This window comes from Hylobates moloch, unplaced genomic scaffold, assembly GCF_009828535.3.
Source record: "Hylobates moloch isolate HMO894 unplaced genomic scaffold, HMol_V3 SCAFFOLD_20, whole genome shotgun sequence".
In the NCBI taxonomy this organism is placed as follows: Eukaryota; Metazoa; Chordata; class Mammalia; order Primates; family Hylobatidae; genus Hylobates; species Hylobates moloch.
The window spans coordinates 25,413,082-25,439,079 of NW_026652295.1; the positions used below are offsets into that span (position 1 = coordinate 25,413,082).

The window sequence follows — 25,998 nt, forward strand, 5'->3', positions numbered from 1 at the left end:
TTGAATGCTTACCTGTGTTTCTCTGTAGCTATAGTACTCGATAGAGTCAGAGCTGTTTGGATTAACCATAGCCCTTAAACAAAGCAGGCAATTGTGTTCCCTCATAGGCATGAGGCAGTCATCCAAAACCTGCATGGTCCTCTAGGCCCACACGTATACAGTACGTGATTTACAAATCTAAAGTGGCAAAAGCAACACTATCTATTCTAAGGCAATCATATGTTCTCTTATCTGTTTATCAATGGTTATTCTAAACTGTGTAAAAATGTTATTTGCATAAACTACACTGTTTTTTGTGATTTGTATTTTGTACCCTCCAATTTAGACATTGTCCAGGTATCCAAAGATTGAGCATTAATTTACTCAATTTAATAATATTCACCTAAATTCTTAAAGTTATCATACATTGTGAACTCAGTACTTAAGCTCACATTGAATCCTTATAATTAGTAACATAAAATTTAATTCCATTTTTTAAAATGACATTATCTATTATGATTTAATTTGGTTCAATGAATAATTTACAATTTTAAAATTACAAATAAAGTGATGTTAACTCATTTAACCAGTACAACTAGTGGAAATTTAGTAAATTCAAATTAAATTAGCTTTTGTTTTTGTTTTTTAGAACATGAACCCTAAACTTGTGTATACTATAATATTATGCTAATATTATTTTTACATTATAATAAAGAAGCCATTTTTAAAATTAAATTATTAAGCCAATTTGTCCAAAAAATAATCTTGATTAGATGTATTATATATTTTCCCTATAAAAAAACTAATAAGAGGTATTAATATTTTTAAGTTATTTAAAAATTGTGAAGTTTTTTTTTTTTTTACAAAATACTTTAACCTGTTAACTAAGACCACTAATGAAACTCACAGTTAAACTTTTTTTCTCTGAATTACAACTTAAAGAGGTAGCACATTTAAAGCACAAGGAAAATTTTTGATTTTTTTTTAGACAAATGAGTTTTTATTTAAATTGATGTATTTTAAGTCTTTATGTAAGCCAACTAAAATTTAAGATTACATTATAATTTATTAATTCCCGTAAGTGGATAATTTCACAATTATTTAAATTCATAAAATAAGATAGTCTTTTCTGGGCATGGTGGCTCACGCCTGTAATCCCATCACTTTGGGAGGCCAAGGTGGATCACCTGAGTTCGAGACCAGTTTGGCCAAGATGGCAAAACCCCATTTCTATTAAAAATGCAAAAATTAACCAGGCGTGGTGGTGCGCCTGTAATCCCAGCTACTGGGGAGGCTGACGCAGGAGAATCGCTAGAACCCTGGAGGCGGAGGATGCAGTGAGCCGAGATTGTGCCACTGCACCCCAGCCTGGGCCACAGAGCAAAATTCTGTCTCAAAAAAAATAAATAAATAAAAATAAAAAAGATAGTCTCGGTCTTATTGCCAATTAGAAAAGCTAACTGTGCTAATAGAACAGAATTTAAAGTGGCTAAAAACAGAGCCACAGGTTATCTATTTAGCATGTTGATCAGTTAAAGAAATAAAAGTATGTAATTAAGATCAGAGGTCCTCAGGTGGTACCATTGCTGAGAATATGAATAATTCTCTGATTCTCAGTTTAGTAGAAAATTCTAGTTTCCAGCGTCATATCCCTTACAATAAACTCATTAAGGTTTAGAAAATATTAAATCTTTGTTTTATTCAGATATTGAAAGCACTCTTATTTTCCTGACTCAATAGTCCAATTTGTAACAACATGTTTCTTCTGTCCTCTAACCTTAAAGAACCTGAAGGGGCAATAATGTGAAATTACTAAAATTAATAATAAGCTGTAGAGCCTCTGGCATAGCAGTTATTGAGACCAGACATTCGGTTTCCTTGATTTCCTTTTTGTCTCCTGTTAGACCTAACACTTTCTTAAAGTCAAAAGTTAAAACAGGGCAGCCATTTTATATTCATATCATCTTAACACAGGAATACTGGTTTTGCAGATATCGACAACTATTTGGACTCAAAAAATTCAAGTTTTGGAAGGTGGAAAGAGGCATACAAGCACAAAACATCAAATCCCATGTAAAGTCAGAAAGAAAAACACCAACTCTAACCCTGTGTTCTCACAGAGAATATCAACATCTTCAAACAAAAACACCCCAAAAAAAGTTAATAAACCAGATTTCCTGTCCTCTCCACTGACTAATCACTTAATGATGTGACCAGAAAACCAGAATTCAAATTCTACTACTGCTACCAATATGCAACCAATCAGCCAAGTCCAATTAGAATAACCAAAACAAGAAACAAACGCAGACAATAAACTTTTAGCATGCAAAAGCCAAAGGAAGGTGAACAGAAAACTCAAAGGGTCCAGGGATAGACAAGCTGTTTCCAAGTCACACATTTCTGTTGGTTCTTATTGTATGACTCACATAAACACTGTCTTGGTGGAAAATTCAGAAATAAATGACCAAGAAGTTAATAATTTGCTTACTGGGTACTTGTACAGAAGAGAGAACAAGCAATAGAATTATTTCATCTAACACAGGCAAAAACAAAATTTATGTAAGAGAAAGGAGAAAAGACGGGGAAAGAATACTGAATTTTGTTTGCAGATTTTGGTTACACTGATTAGTTGGCAGGTAGGAGAGCGGTCAGTCTGAATGGGAATAAGTCTTTGACCAGGTCCATTAGAGGCATAGAAAAAAAACCATTTAGGCCCAGCGGGGTGGCTCACGCCTGTAATCCCAGGACTTTGGGAGGCCAAGGCGGGCGGATCACCTGATGTCCGGAGTTCGAGACCAGCCTGACCAACATGGAGAAACCTCATGTCTACTAAAATTACAAAATTAGCCAGGGTGTGGTGGCGCATGCCTGTAATCCCAGCTACTCCGGAGGCTGAGGCAGGAGAATGGCTTGAACCCGGGAGGCAGAGGTTGCTGTGGGCCAAGATTGCACCACTGCACTCCAGCCTGGGAAACAAGAGAGAAACTTCGTCTCAAAAAAAAAAAAAGAAAAAAAAAAATTTACTTGTGAGGGACTCCGGAAATTTCATTTCTCATCAGAATCTCTCAGATAAGTTATCTAGGCAAGGCAGCCTGTGATTGCACAGCAGTGTTCAACTATAAGGCCTTGTCTGGCACCAAAGACGGGCCTTAGTTGATTTTCCGGATGTGAAAGAAATTGCAGATTTAAGATCACACAGTCCTTAAGTTAAATAACTGTAACCTAAATTACATGGTATTTAAATTTGTAAAAATCTGCTTTAACACTAATTTTATTTATTGTATATTCCCGGTTTTTAATGGAGAAAGCAAACTTCACTTCTAAGTGCTAAAAACGTGTTCTAGACTTGAATAAAAAGATAGGTAGACTACTTCTAACCTTTCATCTTAAAATCTTTGCCTGGAAAAGACCATGAGTAAAATACTTAAGGGAATGTGGAATTTCCCAGGCCATAAAGCGGCCTGCAGTTGTCTAGGAAGCGAAGGTCCTCTGGGAGACACAGGGTACGTGCTAAGTTTAATGGCGTCTCCTCTTCATTCTAGGCCTAGTGCTTACTGGCCTTCAGTTCAGTGTTCGAAGGCTTGTCAATTTACCCAGCAATTAACAGTTGGCTTCTACTAAAGCAACTTTCAAACTTTTCCGCATGTTACAAGCCCCCTACGGAGATTTTAAGTTTCAATCAGGCAACACACCATTTATGGCTGACTGAGCACTGGGATTCAGTAAAATTTGATTTGAATCTTGAATAAACCAGTTGAATAGAATAAGATGTATGAAGCAACATCTGGCGCAGGGCTTAAATCTTTAGTTCTGTACTGCCTTAGTCTTGTTATCAAAACTGACGCATATTAGGTTAAAAGACTTTATTACCGGGGCAGTTGGAAACCCAGGAGACACAGCCTTCAGTATACTACGAAGGTGTGCGCCACGAAAACAGAGGGGGTGTCCCTTCCTTAGACAGTTACTGCCCAGGTTCCCACTCCGGTCCGCTATGTAAATCAGCGTTTCAAACCAGCTTTCCCTCGAATGGTTAATATTAAAAATGACAAGACAGCCTATTGGCTGGAAGCTGGTGGCGAAATTATGACATTACGGCAACCGTTGATTCTGGCGACGTAGACAGCGACAGACAGCTGGGTCCGAAACCTAAGCGAGCCAGGTTTCTTCCGGGAACGCCGAGTTAGCAAGCAAAATGGCCGCTTGTCTCCATTTTAAATTTAAGCACAACGAATTGACCCCCCAAACCCATTTTTAATAGCTGGCTTCTTCCGGGTTCAGGCTCCTTTGTCCCTCTCTAAGCTGCAATACTTGTCCCCACCCCTCTCCAATCCCTACCTTCTAATACCCTCCCGCCGCCAAATAAAATTTGGCGTCTGGCCACAGCTCTTTTAGTGGGTATGTTGGTGGCTCTTAAAAGAGCCTTTGGGGTTAGGTGTTAAGACGCTTACTTGGAAAGTTTACTTGGAGCTCGTGTACTTGGTGACGGCCTTGGTGCCCTCCGACACGGCGTGCTTGGCCAGCTCTCCGGGAAGCAGCAGGCGCACCGCCGTCTGGATCTCCCTGGAGGTGATGGTCGACCGCTTGTTGTAATGCGCCAGGCGGGAAGCCTCGCCCGCGATGCGCTCAAATATGTCGTTAACGAAAGAATTCATGATGCCCATGGCCTTGGAAGAGATGCCAGTGTCGGGGTGGACCTGCTTCAGCACCTTGTATACGTACACAGAGTAACTCTCCTTCCGGCTGCGCTTGCGCTTCTTGCCATCTTTCTTCTGTGCCTTGGTCACCGCCTTCTTAGAGCCTTTCTTCGGGGCGGGAGCAGACTTGGCTGGCTCAGGCATCTTAAAACACCAGAAATGTGTCGAAAGTAAAGAGCAGATTTCTGCTACTTATAGGGCTTTTATGCTAATGAGGGATGGAGAGTACCTCTTAGTTAATTGGAAGACAAACTGCAGAGTTGTCATCTGTGGGCAGAGCTATGCAAATGAGGTATGAAAGTACAGCTTTTCTATTGGCTACCTGACTACCATTTGCTACCGACCAATCAAAAAGTCGGATTTACTCCCCAGGAACTACCTATAAAAGCAGCCATGTTTTACATATTTCTCGATTTTGTTTGTTTTCTCGTGAGCTTCGGCCGCTGGTTTTGGTAATTTTGTCTGATTGCGATGTCTGGACGTGGTAAGCAGGGAGGCAAAGCTCGCGCCAAAGCGAAATCCCGCTCTTCTCGCGCTGGTCTCCAGTTCCCGGTGGGCCGAGTGCACCGCCTGCTCCGCAAAGGCAACTACGCAGAGCGGGTTGGGGCAGGCGCGCCAGTATACCTGGCGGCGGTGTTGGAGTACCTGACCGCCGAGATCCTGGAGCTGGCCGGCAACGCGGCCCGCGACAACAAGAAGACCCGTATCATCCCGCGCCACTTGCAGCTGGCCATTCGCAACGACGAGGAGCTCAACAAACTGCTAGGTCGGGTGACAATTGCTCAGGGCGGCGTCCTTCCTAACATCCAGGCCGTGCTTCTGCCTAAGAAGACCGAGAGTCACCACAAGGCCAAGGGCAAGTGATTTGACAGGCATCTGAGCTCCCGGAAACGCTATCAAACCCAAAGGCTCTTTTCAGAGCCCCCCTACCGTTTCAAAGGAAGAGCTAACCTCACTGCTTGTACATAGAAGGAAAAAAGATACTAAGGTAAGTTGGTAAGTTAATTTTATGCCAACCTGGAGCAAGGTGTATTCTTGCTTTTCGGTTTTTTTGGGGAGCGCCGTTACTAAAGGTTGGTCTGTTTGTATGTAATAGGTCAGTTATGGATCTAATATTCGCACGTACTATCATACTCTAACGAAATATTCTATTTAACGTTTTGTAAGATCGACCATAGTTAGTGCCTAACAGTTTACATGCAGGGATGCCTTGTGATCTAAAAGCTTTGTTTTGATTACTTTAAAAATGTCAGTTGAAGGCAAAACTAACGTGTTGGCAACCTTGTTCGGTCCTCCGACTAGTCCTCCGTCTATTTTTTCCTCAATTTAGGCTGTAGGCAGCCTCACTTTCTTAAATCTGTGAGACAGGTTCCATTCCTGCTGAAGTGCAGAGTGTATTATCTAAAAGTTAACCAGGGAGTGTGAAAGGTGTCTGTAAAAAACAGACTAATGTCCCTAATGTAGAACGATGCCTGACATGCAACTTACTCTTGTATTTTAAGAGGCTCAAGCGTCTGGGTTGCCATTACAGGCAGAAAAGGAAATAGAGTGGGGCATGTGGCCACTCAAAAACCTTTGCTTTCTGCTCACCCCTCTAATCCTAGCACTTTGGGAGGCCGAGGGGCCTGATCACCTGAGGTCACGAGTTCGACACCAGCCTGGCCAACATAGTGAAACCCCTCTCTACTAAAAAAAAAAACAAATAAAAATAAGTCAGGCGTGGTGGCACATACCTTGTAATCCCAGCTACTTTTGAGGCTGACGCAGGAGAGTCGCTTGAGCCTGGGAGGCGGAGGTTGTAGTAAGCCGAGATCGTGCCACTGCCCTCCAGCCTGGGCAACAGTGAGACACCGTCCCCCAAAAAAACCTTTGCTTCTTGGGATCTGGTAACAGCTGCCCCACCCACAAGAAATGGAGATCTGGGACCATGGACAAATTTCTAGAGACCTGTTTTCCTGGATTCTGTGAATCTAGCCGAGGTTTTCTTCCGGATCTCGGTTTCTGCAGTTTGTTTGCTTGCTTTTTTGAAACGGAGTTTTGCTCTTGTTGCCCAAGCTGGAATGCAGTGGCGCGATCTCGGCTCACTGCATGCAAACTCCGCCTCCCGGGTTCAGACGACTCTCCTGCCTCAGCCTCAGCCTCCCTAGTAGATGGGATTACAGGCGCCCGCCACCAGTAGAAACGGAGTTTCACCAGGTTAGCCGGGCTGGTCTCGAATTCCTGACCTCAGGTGATCCGCCGGCCTCTGCCTACCAAAGTGCTGGGATTACAGGCGTGAGCCACCGCGCCCGGCCGGTTTCTGCTTTGATCGGAATTAAGTGGACAGGAAAGTCTAGGTGGGCTAAGTCTTGCCTACGCATCAGCTCCCAGCTGCTCAGACTGGCCAAACAGACCCAGTCGTTTAGTCTAACGCTTCTGGAACTCCACTGAAGCGTTTTGCATTGTTTCGTTTGGAGCCTTCAAATCCGAGTGTGTGGCAGGAGATAATAATCCTAGCAGAAGCTGTGTACTGCTGACGCGCCTCCCACTTCCCAGATACTGATACCGGGTCGGGGCGGATCCAGCCTTTTCCGCTCTTCCCTCCCTCCACCCCCTCCTTTCCCTACAACTACCCTCAAAGGAAAAGGGTTGGATGTCCCATTTGGGTGAAAACAAAGTGGCATAAAAGCAAATGATCACCTTTGATAGCCACATATTAGAATTTTCCGAGGGTATTTTTAAATTACAACGATTCTAATGGGCAGCTGGGCTGAGAATCATCAGATTTGAAGGTCTGGTTTCCACATGGCTCTTGGGCTGAGAAGACCGGATTTTCCCCCTCAGCATTTCCTGTATGTCCGAGAACTTGGAACCTAAGGTTAGAATTGCCTTATGGGCCTTGGAATCCTTTTTATTCCCAGGCCAAATTGCCTTTGATTCCAGCTCCCAATCGGTATGTGACGTTGGCCTAGGGCTTAATCTCTTCCTGCCTTCATCTCTTCCTTGTACGCTTTCGCTCACCTTGAAATGAAAAGAACCTGGCTCAGCAAGTGTAGATTCTGAAATCAGAAAACAGGCTGAATAAGATAGATGGTTTATTAGACACTACTGTGTGCCAGGCACATTTCATGAGCTTCCAGTATGTTAATTCATTTAATCCAACAATCTAAGAGATAGGTTTTATCCTTATTCCGAATTTTGAGATGAGCAAACTAAGAAACAGCTTAAAGAACTTGTCTAAGTTCCAAGGCCAGGAAAACAGTATTTATAACAGCTGGCTATTCTATAACCACATCTCCTTAAGAAATTATTGTCAGAAAAATAGAAAGAGTAAAACATCCATACATAATGGGTAAACTGTCCACATACCAGAATGTTACTAATGGCTTTCTAACTTCTGAATAATTTAAGGGAAGGAGGAAAGGTAATTTTCCCCAGGGAATCTACATGAAGAGGTAAATCTTGACAATGTATTAACACTATAAACCCAGGGAAAGAAAAGCCAGTACAATTTTTATTTAGGGTGTGGCAGATAAAACAAGGGGACAGGTGAGAAGATGGCTCAGTAAAAAGCTACAAGACTTGGTGCAACTGACTTTGGTGAGAAAAAAGGAGAGAGAGAAAACTTGAATTTCAATTTTTCTCTCTGGGCTCCAATAACAAGATTTTGTATTTGGTCTGTCTAGTAGTGAATGATACATTGTGTTAAGTTTGTTAACCTAGAGGCTTTCATCTAAAGCAATACTTAAGATGTAGACCCCCTCTTATTCGATTACTGATAATCAGCATAGAACTTGGCATACAAGAGACACTTGGTTGTTGGGCATTGAGAAAATGTTGAACTGAATGAATCAATGACTAGACAGCCAGGAAGCACTTTATTCTAGAGAGTCGGTTTATTACTAAGGAAGACATTAAGTATTAAACATTAGACTAATAGGTTGCTAATAGTGTTTTCTCTTTCCAATAGAAAATGTCTTCTGAGGCTGGTCTGGTGTCTCACATCTGTAATCCCAGCACTTGGGGAGACTGAGGTGAGTAGATCACCTGAGGTCAGGAGTTTGAGACCAGCCTGGCCAACATGGTGAAACCCCGTCTCTAATAGTACTACACAAGCTAGTCAGGCGTGGCGGTGTTCACCTGTAGGCGCCTGTAGTCCCAGCAGCGCCTGTAGTCCCAGCTACTGAGACTGAGGCAGAAGAATCACTTGAACCCAGGAGGTGGAGGTTGTAGTGAGCCGAGATCGTGCCACTGCACTCCAGCCTGGGCGACAAAATGAAACTTTATCTCAAAAAAAAACCAACCCCATCTCTACTAAAAAATACAAAAATTAGCTGGGCATGCTAGTGCACGCCTGTAGTCCCAGCTACTCGGGAGGCTGAGGCAAAAGAATCACTTGAATATAGGAGGGGGAGGTTGCAGTGAGCCGAGATGGCACCACTGCACTCCAGCCTGGGCGACAGAGTGAGACTGTCTCAAAAAGCAAACAAACAAAAATAACAACAACAAAAAAGAAAATACATTCCGAAAATCCAAATTGCATTTGGCAGTTTGTTCTGGGAGCTTCAGAGACATAGAAGGTGCCAGTTAACCAGTTCTTACCTAAGAGGTACTGCTAAGAGCCTAGTCCCTAAGCAAAGGGAGCGTCAGAGAAACACAGAAGGTGCCAGTTAACCAGTTCTTACCTAAGAGGTACTGCTAAGAGCCTAGTCCCTAAGAAAAGGACATTCCTCATAGCTCTGTCCTGTCTCCTTATCTCCAAAATACTTTACCTTCTACTTTGAAATGCCACTGTTATATTCAAAAGCCCTAGTTACTTCTGGGGAAAATTATCTATTGAGCAATGAATTTCGGTAGCTTCAATTGGATTCCAACTCTTGAGCAAGTTTTCATCTACCTTGCCTGAATGGCCCTGGGGAGGACTATTTAAATTGAGGCAAGTGGATGAGGATGCTAAACCTAGAGGTCTCCCAATTACCAAAGGCACCTGGGCACCAGGGACAAAAGTTTATCTCAGGAATTTACTGAGATGTGAGGCTGAGATAAAATCATATTTCGGTACATAAGGTATCCTGAACAAAGCAGATCAGTTTAACACAAAGTCAACAATTGTAATTTCCCTTTTAAAATTTCCAAATCTATGTAGCAATATCCTTTAATTCATTCATCATCTCTATTCACTTGTATTCTGTAAATCATTTGAACTCTTTTATAAGAATTATATTTTCCCCTTGAGGTCACAAAAAAGAAAGTATTAGAAATTTTATAACCAATTTTTAAAAATAATATTTTAAGGTTAAATACAAACCTTCTAAAGTTTTGTCATCTGTTGATCCTAAATTGTAATTATAAATTTATATATTCCTGTTAAATATAATGCATGTGTGTTACAAGATTATTAGCAATTTGAGAATTTCCCATGCATATTGGAGATGAGCAAATGGAATAAGGTTTCATATGTAGTGATAGGATTCTCTATTTTATTTCAATACTTAATATTGTACCAAACCAAGTAAGAGGAGCATCATGAGAAAATGTACTAAAGGACAGTCATTACCTATATTTACACCTAGAAAACTATATTATTGATAAACTGATAAATCTTATTTATTTATTTATTATTTTGCTCTTTCATCCAGGTTGGAGTGTACTGGTGCGATTTCCACTCATTGCAACCTCCTGCTCCCAGGTTCAAGCAATTCTACCTCAGCCTCCCTAGTAACTGGGACTACAGGTGTGCACCACCACGCCCAGCTAATTTTTATATTTATAGTAGAGACAGGGTTTCACCATGTTGGCCAGCCTGGTCTCAAACTCCTGACCTCAGGTGATATGCCCACCTCAACCTCTCAAAGTGCTAGGATTACAGGTGTGAGCCACCGTGCCCAGCCTGATAAATCTATATGAAAAAGAATAAATATAACCACTGCACCTTCAACAGAAATTGGAATATGGCACATAGATTTCAAAACAAAATGAATTCTTTGGCATTGAATTAGTGTACTCATGTTGAAGAAATGTCAGAACTTCATTGGCTGTTATTATATTACAGTTGTTTGAGTTGTAGTTTGGGCGCAGAGTGAAGGAACCAACATGTCTTAGGATTTAGAGCTTGTGCACATTGCCTACAGTTGAAAGAAGAAAGTGTGCTAAATTCCAGACTCTTTGGTATGTGGTTGGGACGTAAAGTTTTACCACATCCTTCATTGTCTTAGCCTACTCAGGCTGCCATAACAAAATAACAGAGACTGGATGGCTTAAACAACAGAATCTTTTTTTTCCATATCTAAGAGGCTTGGAACAGAAATTCGTTTTCTCACAGTTTTGGAGACGGAAAGTTTAAGATCAAGATGCCAACATAGTTTATGGTGAGAATCTGTTCCTGACTTACAGATGGCTGCCATCTCACTGTGTTTATATGGTGTTTCCTTGGTACCTGAGTGGAGAGTGAGCTCTAAGTGTCTCATCTTCTGTAAGGACACCAGCCCCAATGGGATTAGGGCCCTATCCTATGATCTTTAGTTTTATGTACCCCCTAAAGGCCCTATCTCCAAATACAGTCACACTGGGGTTTAGGGTTTTAATAAATGAATTTTGCGGGACACAGTTTAGTCCATAACATTCTGTCCGTGACCTGCCAAAACATGTCCTTCTCCCATACAAGATAAATTTATTTCATCCCGGCCTGCCCTGTGGCTCACGCCTGTAATCCCAGCACTTTGGGAAGCCAAGGCGGGCGGATCACAAAGTCAAGAGATCGAGACCATTCTGGCTAACACGGTGAAACGTCATCTCTACTAAAATAAAAAAAAAATTAGCCGGGCATGGTGGCGGGCGCCTGGAGTCCCAGCTACTCTGGAGGCTGAGACATGAGAATGGCATAAACCTGGGAGGCGGAGCTTGCAGTGAGCCGAGATGGCGCCACTGAACTCCAGCCTGGGCGACAGAGCTAGACTCCGTCTCAAAAAAAAAAACAAAAAAATTATTCCATCCCAAAAGCCCCCTGAAAGTCTTAACTCATTCTAGCATCAATTCTAAAGTTCAAAGTGTCATCTAAATGAGGTTATGGATGAGACTCAATGTATGATTCATCCAGAGACAAAATTCCTTTCTAGCTTTGAACGTGTGAAACCAGAAATGTTACATGCTTCTAAGGTACAATGGTGAAACAGGCATAAGAGACATTCCCATTAGAAAATGGAGAAACAGGAAAGAAGGAAGGTGTAATGTGTCCTAATCAAGTCCAAAACCTGGCAAGGCAAATTCTGTTAGGTCTTAAGAAAAACTCTCTTCGGCTTGATGCCCTGACTTCCAGGCCCAGTGGTGTCTCAGTGTTACCTCTGGCTCTGTGGTTGGCCTACTCCATCTGCCCTGCCTGAAGTCTCGGTCTTTCAGTTTGGTGGGGTCCCACCCAGGCAGCCATCTGTGAGGGACTCTCCCACACAGTTTTGCAGGGCATCTTTGAAACTCAGGTAGAGTCAGCCTTGACTACATGTTCCCACCCCCACCCTATCCCATCTGTACTCTCTGAGTCTGAGATCAAAGTGGCAGCCCTGGTGGCTCCTGCCTGTAATCCCAGCACTTTGGGAGGCCGATGAGAATGGATCACTGGAGGTCAGGAGTTCCAGACTACCCTGGCCAACATAGGGAAACCCTATCTCTACTAAAAATACAAAAATTCGCTGGGCGTGGTGGCAGGTGCGCTACTCGGGAGGCTACAGATTTAGAGCCTGTAATCCCAGCTACTCGGGAGTCTAAGGCAAGAGAATCCCTTGAACCTGGGAAGTGGAGACTGCAGTGAGCTGAGATCACACCACTGCCCTACAGCCTGGGTGACAGACTGCCTCAAGAAAAAACAAAAAAAAGTCAGTCCTAGTTATCTTGTAAGTTGCCTTTGGTGGGTCAGTCTTTCCTTTTCTTTTTTTGTTTTTTTTGTTTGTTTGTTTTTTGCTTTTTTTTGAGACGGAGTCTTGCTCTGTCCCCCAGGCTGGAGTGCAGTGGCGCAATCTCGGCTCACTGCAAGCTCTGCCTCCCGGGTTCACGCCATTCTCCTGCCTCAGCCTCCTGAGTAGCTGGGACTACAGGCGCCCGCCAACACGCCCGGCTAATTTTTTGTATTTTTAGTAGAGACGGGGTTTCACCGTGTTAGCCAGGATGGTCTCGATCTCCTGACCTCGTGATCCGCCCGCCTCGGCCTCCCAAAGTGCTGGGATTACAGGCTTGAGCCACCGCGCCCGGCCAGTCTTTCCTTTTCTTAAAGAATAGTACACATTGACAGCCAGGTAGCTCTATGATCCTGTTCTATAGAATTCAAAACGTCGACAACCTTCCTTTGTTCCTTCTGTTTTCTCTGCCTACGTTAGTTTAAATTGGCAGTGTCTCTGCTGGAATAATCCCATCTCTCTTCCTGGCTTCTGCTGAGATGGCTGATTAAATCCTTGGGTCACACCCGTTATCTCTTTATCAAATGGTTGTTCAGGCTAGGCTCAATGTTTCACGTCTGTAATCCCAACACTTTGGGAGACTGAGGAGGGCAGATCACTTGAGCTCAGGAGTTAGAGACCAGCCTAGGCAACATGTCAAAACCCCATCTATAAACAACAACAAAAAATTAGCTAGGGTGTGGTGATGCATACCTGTAGTCCCAGCTACTTAGGAGGCTGAGGTGGGAGGATTGCTTGAGCCTGAAGGCAAAGGTTGCACTGAACTGAGATTGTGCCACTGCACTCCAGCCTGGATGACATAGCCAGATCCTGTCTCAAAAAAAAGAAAAGATGGTTCAACCATACCTCTTCAAGAAAAGCTTTCTCAATTTTTACAATATAGATTGAGAAATCTATCCCAAATCTCCAAGTTCTGATTGTGTTTTGCTTAAAAATTCCTTCTTTATTTAGGCTCTTTCCTCTCACATTTTACTATAAGCAATAAGGAGGACCTAAATCACACCTTCAATACTTTGCTTAGACATCTCTTCTGGTAAATATCCAGTTTCATTGCTTATAAGTTCTTTCCAGTAAACACTAGAGCGTAATTCAGCCAAGAACTGAGACCTCACTAGAGTTGACTTTAATGTCCATATATATGTATATATACATACATATATATATATATATATTTTTTTTTTTTTTTTTTTTTTTGGTCCTGTCTCCCAGGCTGGAGTGCGGTGGTGTGATCTTGGCTAACTGCAACCTCCACCCCCCGGGTTTAAGCGATTCTTCAGCCTCAGCCTCCCGAGTAGCAGGGACCACAGGAGCGCATCACCATGCCCAGCTAATTTTTGTATTTTTAGTAGAGACAGGGTTTCGCCATATTGGCCAGCCTGGTCTCAAACTCCCGACCTCATGATCTGTGCCCTCAGCCTCCCAAAATGCTGAGATTACAGGCATGAGCCACCACGCATGGCCTAATGTCCATATTTTAACCAACATATTTAATATTCTATTCATGATCTTTATAAATCTAAGTTTCTATGAAAAGAGAAGTTTCTCTCCAGCTCTCTTCCTTTCTGAGCCTTTGCCAGAATTGCCTTTAATGTCCATATTTCTGTCAATAGTCCCTTCACAATTGGCTTTTTCTAGTATGAACCTCAAACTCTTCCAGCCTTTACCCATCACCAATTTCCAAAGCCACTTCCCCATGTTCAGGTATTTGTTGTTGCCTGGGTACCAAAACCTTAGTCAGCTTGGGCTGCCGTAACAAAATACTACAGACTGATGGCTTAAACGATAGACATTTATTTTCTAACAATTCTGCAGGCTGGAAGTCTAAGATCCAAGTTGCCAGCATAGTCAGTTTCTGGTGAGGATCTCTTCCCGGCTTAAATTATTTCACAGACACCAGGCAGATAACCATATCCATTCTTTCTTGTATTCGTTAATAATCCGAGCTAAAAGTGTAGGGCTCTGAATTTACACTTCAGCAAATTGTTCTGTCATTAAGTATTCACCTCAAAATGACCAGACTGTACTGTGCTCTAAATTTTAGAAACTTGGAGCTTAGCTCTGGTCCCTACTCTTTGTTCTGTCTCATTAATGGCTTCATCAATACTACGGTTCCAAAGACTATCTATATGCAGTAAACTTCCAATTTCACATCTCCAGCCTGACCTTTTTTCTGAAATGCAAATGTGTGTAGCCACATGTTCATTTGACATCTCCATTTAGAACTCTAATAGGTCTTACACCCTAAACACTTCCAAGACACAGGAATAAATGTGCTCCTTAAGCCTGTTATCCCTTGCAGTTCTCCCCAGTTCAATAACTGACACTACCATTTACTCAAATCAACATTCTAAGAGTGTCACTTGCTACATTTCCTTCATCTCTGCAAATCCAAAGTATCTGTGAGTCACGTCACCTACATATTCAATACATGCAATAATTCATTCTCCATACTCCTTACCATGACTTGAGGGCCCACTCAGTGACCACCTCTGGCCTCTGTTCACCTCTTCTGTTCTCCTTTGCTGTTCCAGCCACGCTAGTCTCTTCACATCAAGCAGCTAAGCTCTGCTCATTTAAGACATTTACCTTTTTGGCCTCAATCTCTGAAATGCCTGTTTGATTTTTCTTCTGGTGAGCTCATTTTCACTCATCATGTCTCAGCTCTGTTTCACACAAGGCTATTTAAAATAGACCTAGCTAAATGGATTAAAAATCTGAGAATATGAAATAAATATCAGATGACATTTTAGGAGACCCTTTATATACCTAATTTGTGTGTGTGTGTGTGTGTGTGTGTGTTTGGAAATGGTAGTGGGAGGGTGTCATTACTAAGTGAGGTGAAACACAAGCCATATAGGAAAGGACACAGACTAGATAGGTCCAAAAGTGGTTTAAGACAGAATATATGTAAAGAGAGTTGTAGAAAGAGCAATAAATTGGGATAAAGGATTTCCAAAACATACAGGGTTAGTAACCTCAATTTACAAGGACAAACTGCAAAACGTTAGTAAAAAGGCAAACAACATAATATAAAAAATGATTAAACGATATTTTATATCATGTATTAAATTCATATGGCCAATACATATGAAAAACAAACAAAAAACTTCCATAATAATTCAAAATTATGCATATTAATACAACAAAGGGATACTTTTTTTTTTTTTTTTTTGGAGACAGAGTCTTGCTCAGTTACCCAGGCTGGAGTGCAGTGGCACGATCTCAGCTCACCGCAACCTCCACCCCCTGGGTTCAAGCGATTCTCCTGCCTCAGCCTCCCGGGTAGCTGGGACTACAGGCGCCTGCTACCACGCTCAGCTAATTTTTGTATTTTTATTAGAGATGGTGTTTTACCATGTTGGTTCGCCAGGATGGTCTCGGTCTCTTGACCTTGTGATCCGCCCGCCTCAGCCTCCCAAAGTGCTGTGATTACAGGCGTGAACCACTGCACCTGGCCTAATTTTTGTATTATTAGTAGAGATGGGGTTTCCCCATGTTGGCCAGGCTGGTGTCAAACTCCTCCTGACCTCACATGATCCACCTACTTCAGGCTCCCAAAGTGCTGGGATTATAGGCATGAGCCACTGCGCTCAGCCTGGGATACCATTTCTTACCTATGAATAGACAACCACTAAAGCCAGTATACTCAGGACTGCAAAGGATGAGGAAGAATTGCCATTGTCATATAGTTTTTCATAACTTTTCCTGGCAATGTCTATTAAATTGTATTAATAGACATTTGGAAAGGGAGAGTATCAACAATCTAGAATAAAGGCCCCACTAGGTAAGGTTACATATGTAAGGACTCTTTCAAAACTGTCACAAGAGGTCGGGCGTGATGGCTCATGCCTGTAATCCTAGCATTTTGGGAGGCTGAGGCGGGTGGATCACTTGAGGTCAGCGGTTTGAGACCCGCCTGGCCAACATGGTTAAAACCTATCTCTACTAAAAATACAACGATTAGCCATGCGTGGTGGCAGATGCCTGTAATCCCAGCTACTCGGTAGGCTAAGGCAGGAGAATAGCTTGAACCCAAGAGGCAGAGGTTACAGTGAGCCGAGCTCGCACCACTCCAGCCTGGGCAACAGAGTGAGACTCCATCTCAAAACAAAACAAAAAAACTACTCAAAACTGTAATAAGAAAAAAAAAAAACCCTAATTATACATGTAAAACATTTAAATAACTATAAATAAGAATACTGTTGACATAGACATCCATTTATACTATGGAATGTTACGCAGCTACCCGAAACAATAATCCGGTGAAACAAAATCACACACACAATAGAGAACCGTATGGAAGAAAACATATCACATTAATTATCTTAGAGAGCTGAAACTAAGTTGGTGCAAAAGTAATTGTGGTTCTTACTATTACTTTCACTGGCAAAAACTGCAATTACTTTTGTACCAGCCTAATGGAATGGGGTGAGAAGAGGTTAAACCTTTATAAACATCTCTGTGTGAACTGTTAAAATGAGCAAGTATATTTTTTTAAAGTATAAAGAGAGAAAGTAAGCTTTCTCCATTTCCCACCTCAACTTATGTTCTATCACTCATCCTGTTTATATTCTTTCAAATGCAGTTTGAAGTTTTATTTATCAGATTCCTTGTTGTTTGCCTCTTTCCATTAAACCTAGCTCCACAAAGTAGAGACCTGGTCTATTCATTCACTGTTATGTCCCAGCATCTAGCAGAGGGCCTGACACTTAGTGGGAACGCAAGTATCTGGTAAATAAACCAGAGAATAGATATTTTTTAGCCCAGAAAGCTGTTTCACTGCACAGAGTGTGATTATCTGAATTTCTGTATAAAAATGTCTATTTAAATCATTGTTAATACATTACCTACTCACCTTACCCAGCTACCAGGAACACTGTGAAGTTTAGAATTACACCCCATTTGTTTTCCACACTCTTACCATTTTCCCAGTTTCTGCACTAACCTCTCCAGACATCATGTATACTGATAATTCTAAGTTGTCTAGATTGTTAATTCTTTTAAGGGCCTGTTCTCTGCTAGCTGGCATCATGCATAAAATAATTCTCTTTAATATGCTCTGGGTCCAGGGTTAATAGATATTTGCTTAAAATCATGGAAAGAAAATGGTCACACAGCTGGTGTGTGTGATCAAATTTGTGCTGTTTCATCCACTTAATGTTTACTTTGTAATAATGGAATCTCCCAGCTTTTATCTTCCTTCCTTCCTTCCTTCCTTCCTTCCTTCCTTCCTTCCTTACTCCCTCCCTCCCTCCCTGCCTCCCTTACTTTCTTGACAGAGTCTAGCTCTGTTGCCCAGGCCGGAGTGCAGTGGTGTGATCTCAGCTCACTGCAACCTCTGCCTCCCGGGTTCAAGCGATTCTCCTGCCTCAGCCTCCCAAGTAGCTAGGATTACAGGTGCATGCTGCCACACCTGGCTAGTTTTTGTATTTTTAGTAAAGACAGAGTTTCAGATGTTGGCCAGACTGGTCTCCAACACCAGGCCTCAAGTGATCCGCCTGCCTTGGCCTCCCAAATTGCTGGGATTGACAGGCCACAGCCACTGTGCCCGACCCCAACTTTTATATTCTAATGCTGAGATGATTCAGCATTAGAATAATCTTACCTGCTAGGATAAGTTTGTTGAAGAATTTTACCTTAACTTGTACCCTTTACCTTCACATCTACCTGTACCCTGGCCCTTCACATCGTTTCCATATAATAAATCTTCAGTAAATACAGGGAAAAAAACTCAGAATGATTATGTTGACAGCAAAACATGTTTGTGCAGAAATGGAGTAGTCACTATCTAAGCTACAGAGACTTAGGAGTGTATTCCTGAGTTACGTATCATTTTAACCATCACTGGATCTTAAATCCCAGTTGCTAAATTGAAGGGGGGAGATACATTACTCTTTTTAGAGCTTTGCTCTCCGATACAGTAACCATTAGCCACATGTGATATTTTAAATTTAAATAATCAAGTCAAAAATTCAGTTTCCTCAGTCTCACCACATTTCAAGTTGCTAGTGTCTACTGTATTGGATACACAGACACAGAACATGTCTATCATCACAGAAAATTCTATTGGATTGCACTGGGCTAGGTACTTTTTGTGCCCCTGGACTAATAAGTTCAAGTGCACTTAACTAGCTTCCTCCAAGTGGAATCAGAGGATAAATTTACTATACAAAATACAGGACACCCAGTTATATTTGAATTTCAAACAGGCAACAAATAATTGCTTAAGTATGCCCCTCACTGGCCGGGCGCGGTGGCTCACGCTTGTAATCCCAGCACTTTGGGAGGCCGAGGCGGGCGGATCACGAGGTCAGGAGATCGAGACCACAGTGAAACCCTGTCTCTACTAAAAATACAAAAAATTAGCCGGGCGTGGTGGCGGGCGCCTGTAGTCCCAGCTACTTGGAGAGGCTGAGGCAGGAGAATGGCGTGAACCCGGGAGGCAGAGCTTGCAGTGAGCCGAGATCCCGCCACTGCACTCCAGCCTGGGCGACAGAGCGAGACTCCGTCTCAAAAAAAAAAAAAAAAAAAGTATGCCCCTCACTGCACACCAAAACATTACATGAGACATCCTATACATTAAAATATATATATATGCTGTATATTTGAAATTCAGATTTAGCTGAACATTCAGTATTTTTAATGTGCCAAATCTGGCAGCCCTATCTGAAGAGCAAAACTGGAGTGTCTAGCCTGGATAGGTCCTTTTACACCATGGGGAGTTATTTGAGGAATTGAGAAGGGCTGTGGTACCTGTAAAGAAGCTAACTCATTATGAAGAAAAGGATCTGTAAGTTTTTCTGTATGCGTAAGGAAGGACAAGAAGGAGGTTTCCAGATATATTTACTTTTTCTTCTCTCTCTTAGGTTGCAAAAGCTTCTCATTTCAGAGAGATGCCAGGATCCTGAGTGCCTGCCAAACTTACCAATTCTAAGGATTAAGTGGATGGATGGCATCAATGTTCCTACATTACTGATTGATTCTGCATCCGCAAATTTTTTTGTTCAAAACATTCTACATCGTGTGGGGAGATAAGGAGGGTAAAATGAAGAGAAAGAATATTGAGGGGAAGTTCTTCAGAATACAAAATGTGTTTAATTTTTTAAATAAGTATAACATTCACAGGGTTCAAACGATGTGAAGTAAAGAGGTATATATAAAGAATCCACCGCTCAACTTACCCAGGTGATCACTTTTCTTTTTCTTGTGTATCTGCCCAGTATTCATTCCTGCTGATATCAGTCAATAATGAATGATACGTGTTATCTTCACTTTTTTCATTCTTGGTCAAGTAGCAGACTGTATACACTTTTCTGCACTTGCCGTTTTTATAACAATCTGTCTTGGAGAACTTTCCCTATGACAACAACATACAGAGCTTCCTGTACACAGTTGCATGTACTACATTATGCAAATGCATTATATTTTATGTAACCTGTCCACTGTTGGTAGCCACTTGAGTTGTTTTAGCCTTTTGCTATCAAACAGTTCTGGGATGATTTACCCTGATTTACTGCAAAATTGAAATTGCTCTGCTATTCTGCTGGAATGGTGGTAAGTGAACTGAAAATTCCAGTCACTCTTGGGCTAGACTCAAGGTTCTTAAAAACTATGTGGCCATCACCAAATTAGTTATTTTGAACCTTAACTTCTTCACCTCTAAAATGGAGGTAATACTTACCTTAGGTGGCTATGAGAATGAAGATCATGTGTATGAATTGTTTGGTGCTCTAAAGAACAGCACAAATAAAATTATTTTATTTTCAAATTTAATTCTAATTGTACTATGTGTAATTTCTTAGTTTTGAAATAATTTTATTTGTAATTGCATAATCTTATTTAATGTATACATTGTAATAGAAACAGATTTCCCAAATTCCAGCCTGGTGTGAGGTAATAAAAGGTAACGCAAAGGGAGAGGAAAGCATGTGCCATTAATTTTCTGCCTAGGACACCTCCCTGGTTAAATTGATATTTCCTCCCTTCCTTGCATAATGATTAGGAAACACATCCCCCTGACCTGCCTGCCCTCTTTTGCCTCTTTTTTCATCTGCAGTCAAGGTCTGATTTTAAGACTGACTGTTACTCTTACAAAATCTGTGTGTATTGGTGGCTAAGGGCCTGTATGGTCCACTGCTGTATTCCCAGGTCCCAGCACGGTGCCTGATGCTGCCTGGCAAATAGTAGTCACTCGAGAAATGGCTCATGAATTCATGAGGCCTACTCTGGATGGAAATTTCAATTCTGGCCCTGTATTTTCAGGAGCTGGCAAGAGAGCCACCTTAATATCATAGGCTGAGTTGGAAGAAGGGAACACCCAGTTTATTCTTAAGAAGTACCTTGCCAGGTACTGTGGCTTAGGCCAGTAATCCTAGCATTTGGGGAAGCCAAGTTGGGCAGATGGCTTGAACCCAGGATTTCGAGACCAGCCTGGACAACATGGCGAAACCCCATCTCTACAAAATATGTAAAATTTAACTGTGCTTAGTGGGCCTGCACTTCTGGTCCCAGCTACTCCGGGGCTGGGGTGGGAGGATTGTTTGAGCCCTGGAGGTCAAGGCTGCCGTGAGCCATGATTGCAGCACTGCGCTCCAGCTCTGGGCAACAGAGCAAGACCCTGTCAAAAACCAAAAATGCCTATACAATAAACCTATAAAAAGTGGGTTTTGTGTGTCTACACACACACACACCTACCTGCATAGACACTCAGGTGTTCTGGAAAGACAGGAATCAGAAGCCAAAATACTTGTGATTTTGTTCCAGCTCTGCCACTCACCAAGTGTCTGATGGGATTAGTTGCCTGCCATCTCAGAATTTTTCTTCTGTAAAATAAGGTAATAGTACCTCCCAGAGTTATGAAAAACTATCAAATGAGATGGCAGATGAGAAAACAGTATATTCCTTGTAAAGCCTGACGTAAATGTGTGCAAGATTATATAAAGACTGTCTTCTGTCCATTTTCAAATGTGGAAAAGTGAAAGCAGGAGAGGATGTTGGGATTTCTGTCAGAGATTTGCTGGCTTCCACCTGCAGAAATTGAAGTAATTGGGGTTCTTACACCTAAGTACTAACTGATTCTGGTTGCAGTTTGCCCCCGTGGCTAAGTGAAGCTTTTAGAAGAGTCAGCCTGGTAGACATGGAATGTTGAATGGTGGTGGAGTGTACCCACACACCTCCCACCAAGTCAGCTCCAGGTTCAGAAGCAGCAGCCCCAGTGGAGGGCATGCGTGTTTGTAGCTCAGCTGAGCCACCTTTCCAGAAGCAGAGGCTTTCCAAACAGGGATGCCCCCCCACTGCCCATTCTGCTTTTGGTTCAACTTGACTTCCTACCATCAGTGAGGGCATGGGGAATTCATCTAGACTGGGTACCTGAGCAAACTTGGCAGAGCAAAGAGAAATGAGGAAGGCCCTAGGTAGATTGGGCCTGTAGAAGGAAAGAACCAATGAAAGAGCACAGAAAGAAACTCCCATTTTCTTTAGCACAGTCCCTTCAGATTAAGGATGAAGAGGCTGGGGCTCTGAACTGGTTGGCCTTAGGTATGGTCACAAAAACAAGTTAATGGCTTTTCCACATCCACACATTGAGATATATTTCTGCCCTTGGTACTCATTTTCTCTGATCTCCAATTAAAGATCTATCTATGCCTCATTTTAAAGCCTTTCTACTCTGGCCAGTGTAACATTGGTGGTTTGAAACTGGCCATAATGGCAGCATTTACACCATGGGAACTAGCATATGTTACATCAGGGTTTTTTGTTTTGTTCCTGGAGAGCCAGTAAACATGCATCATCACACCACTGCCTTAAATATTCTCTGCTCCTTCCTGGTAATGACAGCCTCATCTCTCTCCCCACTCCTCAACTCCATCCAGCACATGCACATTGGATCACTCTATTGTGCTGTTTTCCTACCCAGAAGGGCCCTGTCTCAAATGACTCCTACGCTTCTGGTCTGATTTAAGTTCCATACTCTTTCCTATGAGCTGTACCCACTGCATATATTTCTATATTGTTTCTCACCTTCCCTGTTTTCATGTCTGCTCTCTAAATTTTGTGAGGAAGCCTAGAACACTCTTTTTGCAGATACTCACTTACTTAAATGTCACCTCAGTGAGGCCCTCCGTTGACCATTTTCCCACTCCCAGAGGGGCAGGGAGGCCTTCTGAGAAAGTGACTGTGGTCTGGTGGATGGTGATGCTGGGAACGTGAACTGTCAGCAACAGCATAGCTAGGAATGCAGTGAGCAAAGGCACTGTGAAGACACAAGCAGAGCTCTTCAACCAATGACCCCAGGGACTTTTTCTGGGTTGCCTGGCAATGAACTGGGAACAATGGCTGCTTCTTTCCCTGTGGGAGGATCAGCCAATGTTCCCAGGTGCTGGAAGGCTGGCTTTCTCAGCTGACACCCACACAGAAAATGTTTATTCTCTTTATCAAGTCTGCTCTCATGCTTTCTCTACGAAAAGGAACAGCCCGGGCTGTGTGTGGGTCCCTTTCTGGAGCACAGCCTCTCTGTGCATCAGGCTACCCCCTTCCTGGGCTCAGGGCTCTGTAGGCTGCAGGAGAACAGGCACTGTGTATCTGCAACCCTCTGCCCACTAGTTCCAGCTGGCACAAGCAACACTGTGCCTGCTGACAAGACAGGCAGAAGCCACGAGAGGAATTAAATTACCTCCGAATGTGGTAGACAGTGGAAATGAGTGGATATAGGCTTTCATTAAAGGGCTAGGATTTAACTTCTTAATCATTATTCCAGGCACCTTGTATCTCATCTTCTCAAATGCTCTTAATGAAAGTCACAAACCAATAGCTCTCTCTGTAATTTTCCATTTATGCCCCCCTTTCTGTTGTCCATTATTTGCCCACTATCTCTCTTTCCTCTCCATTTAACATTAGCCATTTTTAAAGCAGCACTTTAGAAAAGTTTCTTTTCTGTTTTGCACTGGGTAGTGTTGAAATATGTGGAGGCCCTACTGCCACATGCCCCAGATGCCAAAGTGGCAGTCATTCATGTAGGACCTGAGAGTTGAGCTCCTGGTTTCTGGTGGGCCCACATTTGTGTCATGGTGCAGCATATGTGGACTGGCTGTCTGGCTCTGTGATCAGGAATCTAACTTTTAGCTCATATCTAACCTTTAGCTCAGAAGCTGAGCCTCAGGTTGAGATCGATATTCCTTGTTGCCCAAATGTACTGTAGTTTGCTATGCTATCCAAACTACATGTAATTGATCCATTTCTAAGCTCATTCACATGATTCAGTGAATACAATTCTTTCCAGGGCTGTTAGACCAAAGGCCTCAAATCCCTGTGTGGGCCTCTCCACAGGACAGTGTACCACATGGCAGCTGACTTCCTTCCAAAAGAATGAGCAAGTGAGAGGACCCAAGAAAGAAGCCATAACCTTGTGTAACCTAATGTCAAAAGTGACACACTATCATTTTTGACATATTCTCTTGTTAGAAGCAAGTCCCTAGGTGCAGCCCACAGGAAAGGAGATAATACCAGAGGACGAACCCTGAAAGGCAGGGATCATCCTAGAGAATGCCTGCCACACTGGGTAAATCACAACCTGTGTAAAACAAGGCAAAACTGTCTTCTTGATCCGACATCCTTACAAATGGAAGCGCACCTCTGTGTTTTCTAGGGCACTTTGCTAAGTGCAGGTACAGGGTCACATGCAGGTACAGGGTCGCAATCTAAAACTGCAGAAATATTTGTGGTGTTTGAGTTTCTGTTTGTTTCTGTCACTTGCCCATTTACTCTCTGATGCTGCTATATCTCACTGGAAACTACATTTCCCAGGTTTCCTTGCTCTCTAGTTTCCAGTAGATTTGGCCAATGAGTGTCACTGATGGACGATGATGGTGGGGCCAGAGTATTTCTCTTCTTTGTTTCCTGGGGCTTCTCCAGCCTCCTTGGTACTTTAGTCCTACCACAGAGCCTTTCTCCTGGTGGTCTCAGTTCTTGCCTTACCAGCCTGCGCTCTCCCTGCTTGACTCCAGCATCACCTCTTCCCTTTCTTTGTTCCTAGAGGACAGAGGTGAGAACTTTCTGCTGCAGCATATCTGTGGGTTGCCCTCACCCCTTCTCTTGGGTTTCTCAACTCTTTCATCACCTGTTTATCTAATTACCTCTATTTAATTCCTTCTATATGAAATCCCTAGAGTGGGCTGTACTTGTACACTGACAAACAGTAGGATTGAATGAACACTGGCCTTTCCTGAGCAACTCATGTACAGAGAAGATGGTTTGGAGTGTTTGCTAGTCCTAAATGTCAGACTTGGTCCTCATGCTGCTGGAAATTTAGAGGATGGTCACTTCTTCAGGATGTACCTTCACCACTCTGAGCTTGTTTCTTGTTTTGTAAAGTGGGAAGATTTGTGATATCTGTGGTCCCTTAAATCTCTGAATATTAGGGACTCTAGAATTTTTCCGTAAGGAAGGTTTAGGAACTGCATGCTGATTCAGAAGTGGTGGAAGCATTTTATATGAGACTAGCATGGGACAGTGAGGAGGAATAGTAAAAAATAAGAAGAAAGGAAAGGAACAGAAAACCCAAAACCCTGAATTGTCCGTATTCCAGAAGGTGAGTGCCACTGGTGGACACTATGAGGAAAGCTAACATGAATCATGCCATGACTTCATAAAATAAGTACATTATCTCACAAATCGCTTCCTGTTTTATATTCCACTCCCTGCTTTCTACCTCACCCCCAAATCAAGGAAGTGTGCTTAGGAATAAAGTTCTAGCCTGGGCAACATGGCAAAACTCTGCCTCTACAAAAAATACAAAACTTTACAGGGCATGGTGGCGTTCACCTGTGATCCCAGTTTCTCTGGAGGCTAAAGTGAGAGGATTGCCTGAGCCCAAGGGGCGGAGGCTGAAATGAGCCGAGATCATGCCACTACAATCCAGCCTGGGCAATGGGAGTGAGACTGTGTCTCGGGGAAAAAAATGAATAAAGTTAACAAACAGGAAAATCACATCTTGTACTTAGGATAATAATAATTTACAAAGAGTGGTAGAATTCGTTACTAGAAAAATCTCATGAAGAGAGGCAGCTATCTTAGCTGTAAGACCATGGGCAATTGACATCTTTGGGCATGATTTTGTTTTCTCAAAAATGGTTTTAAGAGTATAAGGGTTATTATAAGGACTGAGTATTTGTCAAGTGCTTAGAACAGCATCTAGCACGTAGTATCTACTCTATAGTAAACTTCATGAATATATTGCAATAAATTGTCATCCACTACATTTATATTGTAACTGACAAAATTTTTTTTTTTTTTTTTAACATGGAGTCTTGCTCTGTCACTGAGGCTGGAGTACAGTGGCACAATCTTGGCTCACTGCAACCTCTTCCTCCTGGGTTCAAGCAATACTCTTGCCTCACCCTCCCTAG

At 42.5% G+C, this 25,998-nt stretch overlaps 2 protein-coding genes across 4 annotated transcripts; one reads left to right on the forward strand and one right to left on the reverse strand.

Moving 5' to 3' along the window:
• Positions 1-4,376: 4,376 nt before the first annotated feature.
• Positions 4,377-4,849, reverse strand: LOC116459891 (histone H2B type 1-C/E/F/G/I). Its single transcript, XM_032140651.2, has one exon. The coding sequence runs from the start codon at positions 4,815-4,817 to the stop codon at positions 4,437-4,439; it is 381 nt and encodes a 126-aa protein (XP_031996542.1). The 5' UTR covers positions 4,818-4,849; the 3' UTR covers positions 4,377-4,436.
• A 229-nt stretch (positions 4,850-5,078) lies between these two features.
• LOC116459881 (histone H2A type 1-C) lies at positions 5,079-20,368 on the forward strand. 3 transcript variants are annotated; one of them, XM_058432415.1, is made up of 3 exons: positions 5,079-7,530; positions 8,623-8,686; positions 19,462-20,368. In XM_058432415.1, exon 1 carries the CDS (start codon positions 5,145-5,147, stop codon positions 5,535-5,537), a length of 393 nt encoding a protein of 130 aa, XP_058288398.1. In that variant the 5' UTR covers positions 5,079-5,144; the 3' UTR covers positions 5,538-7,530; positions 8,623-8,686; positions 19,462-20,368. The 3 variants fall into 3 exon arrangements, with proteins under 3 accessions (XP_058288398.1, XP_031996528.1, XP_031996529.1); XM_032140637.2 differs by having other exon boundaries at positions 5,079-5,661; XM_032140638.2 differs by lacking the exon at positions 8,623-8,686 and having other exon boundaries at positions 5,079-5,661.
• The last annotated feature ends 5,630 nt before the right edge of the window (positions 20,369-25,998 follow it).